At 35.0% G+C, this 1777-nt stretch overlaps 1 protein-coding gene across 1 annotated transcript in view; it reads right to left on the bottom strand.

Annotated features, from left to right (window-relative positions):
• The window catches only part of LOC108757468 (uncharacterized), a 2077-nt gene extending 1069 nt beyond the window's left edge, over positions 1 to 1008 (bottom strand). Inside the window, exons 1-2 of the mRNA XM_018501888.1 lie at positions 681 to 1008; positions 86 to 235 (exon numbers count right to left, since the gene is read on the bottom strand). Of these exons, the coding sequence (XP_018357390.1) occupies positions 86 to 235; positions 681 to 789 (259 nt within the window). The 5' untranslated portion in view covers positions 790 to 1008. The remainder of the gene's footprint in view (positions 1 to 85; positions 236 to 680) is intronic.
• Positions 1009 to 1777: the final 769 nt, after the last annotated feature.

Here is a 1777-nt window from a genome sequence, read left to right as displayed (position 1 = left end):
GCGATAATTTTTGGCGGGAAATTTTAATTTTTTAGATTTTAGACGCCGTAACATTTAAAAAATAGATTATCACAATTGTTCTGACTAGAGAGTAATGTCGAAGTAAGTTTTTCAAAATATTGTTTATATTGTCGTAAATCAATAACAGCTTCAAAAGAGTTATCAAGGTTCACTAATAACTGATTTGCAGATATGTCAATGTTTTTTGGGTTTACAGTAAATTGTACACTGCCATCTGTAAAATTTTATTTTGTTATTAACAAGACTCGTATTTTAAATAAAAAAATAAAACAAGTTATTTAGTAAAAATAATATAGAAACTAAGACTCAAATAACCTATAAAATTCAAATAATAAAGATAGGGCTAAGAGCCAAGCAAGGTCTTAATGCTGATGTTTTTTTTCGAATATTAAACTAATGTCAGCTCAAATCCAATCCATTCCAATCCAATTAATCCATTTTCATGGATTTAAAGTACGCATTAAAAATTTTAATCCATTCTCGTTTACTGGGTGTTACAATAAATTATTTGTTTTTTAATAATTTAGCATTAAGATCTTACTTGGCTTGTGGCCCTATCTTTATTATTTGAACAGTTATTTAGTATTTATTATTTTAAATAACTTAATATAGTAATAAATAAATATAGGCCTTAATAAATTAATATACATCTTATTTACCTTTAGAGGCACCGATTAAAAATCCTTGTTCGTCATAAATGAAATCATTTGCATCACAAAATAAAGTGCTTTCCTTCCTCTCCATTGTTTTCTGGATTTTCAAATGCATGCACTTCTTCAATGCGGAGTCTGATTCCGGCAGGTTAGCCCCGGTCTAGTGCGTAATCTCAACCGCTGTACCATACGCTGCACCGCCTCGAAAGATGATACAAAAGTTCTTGTACCTATGCACCAATTTCCAAGTGTTCCGTTGAAATAGAACGCGTGCACTATTTTGCAGTGACGTCAGTTCCGGCAAATAAAACGTAAATTGTTCTGCACCTTGCACTAGGTACAGAAAGTGCATGCACTGTCGTCAAAAGGAACATACCTATGGAGTGAAACGGAACACCTTCCATGCTCTCCATGCGCATCATGCGTGAAACGGAACGCACCCTGAGTATCAATCATGAATCTTTATCCCTAGGATGGAAAGTGAAAAGTGAAAATTTTAACCATTGAAGTTAATGGAGAAAATTTTCACTTTTCACTTTTTATCTTAGGGAAAAAGTTTCATGATTGATACCTTGATTCCGGCCTTACATATACTATAGCATTTTCCTAATTTTTCGTATGCGATACCAGAGAGGAACCTTTCTAGCGAAAATTCTGAAGGTTCCTCTCTGGCGATACTTTTCAAGAATAGAAACCCTGGAGACCGAATTTATCAGATGGAAGTAAAGCCATCGGCACACGATGCTTGTTTTCTTGTTGGATTGCTAGCTGGATTATAGCGTATTCGATTTACTGACTCGACCCGACTCTGAGTCAACAGTCTGTTCTTTTCAGCTGCATTTCTTACACAATTTAGCTCTTCTTTTGCAGTTAAACAGAACAGACTATTGACTCGGAGTCGGGTCGAGTCAGTAAATCGAATACGCTATTAGAATCTTGTCATCGTATTACCTGCAATCCTGACATTGTCAGTACTGCAGCCAATATGATAGCTAGATTCTAATTCAGCTAGAAATCCAGCAAGAAAACAAACATCGGCTGCGTTCAGCGTATTCAACAGTTGAGTGAGCGCTCACTACTATTGATGTCTTCTTCCAGAATGC

The sequence above is a fragment of the Trachymyrmex cornetzi genome, unplaced genomic scaffold (assembly GCF_001594075.2).
Source record: "Trachymyrmex cornetzi isolate Tcor2-1 unplaced genomic scaffold, Tcor1.1 scaffold1436, whole genome shotgun sequence".
NCBI lineage: Eukaryota > Metazoa > Arthropoda > Insecta > Hymenoptera > Formicidae > Trachymyrmex > Trachymyrmex cornetzi.
The sequence above is the reverse complement of the archived record's forward strand: the minus strand, read 5'-3'. Positions and strand labels throughout refer to the sequence as shown.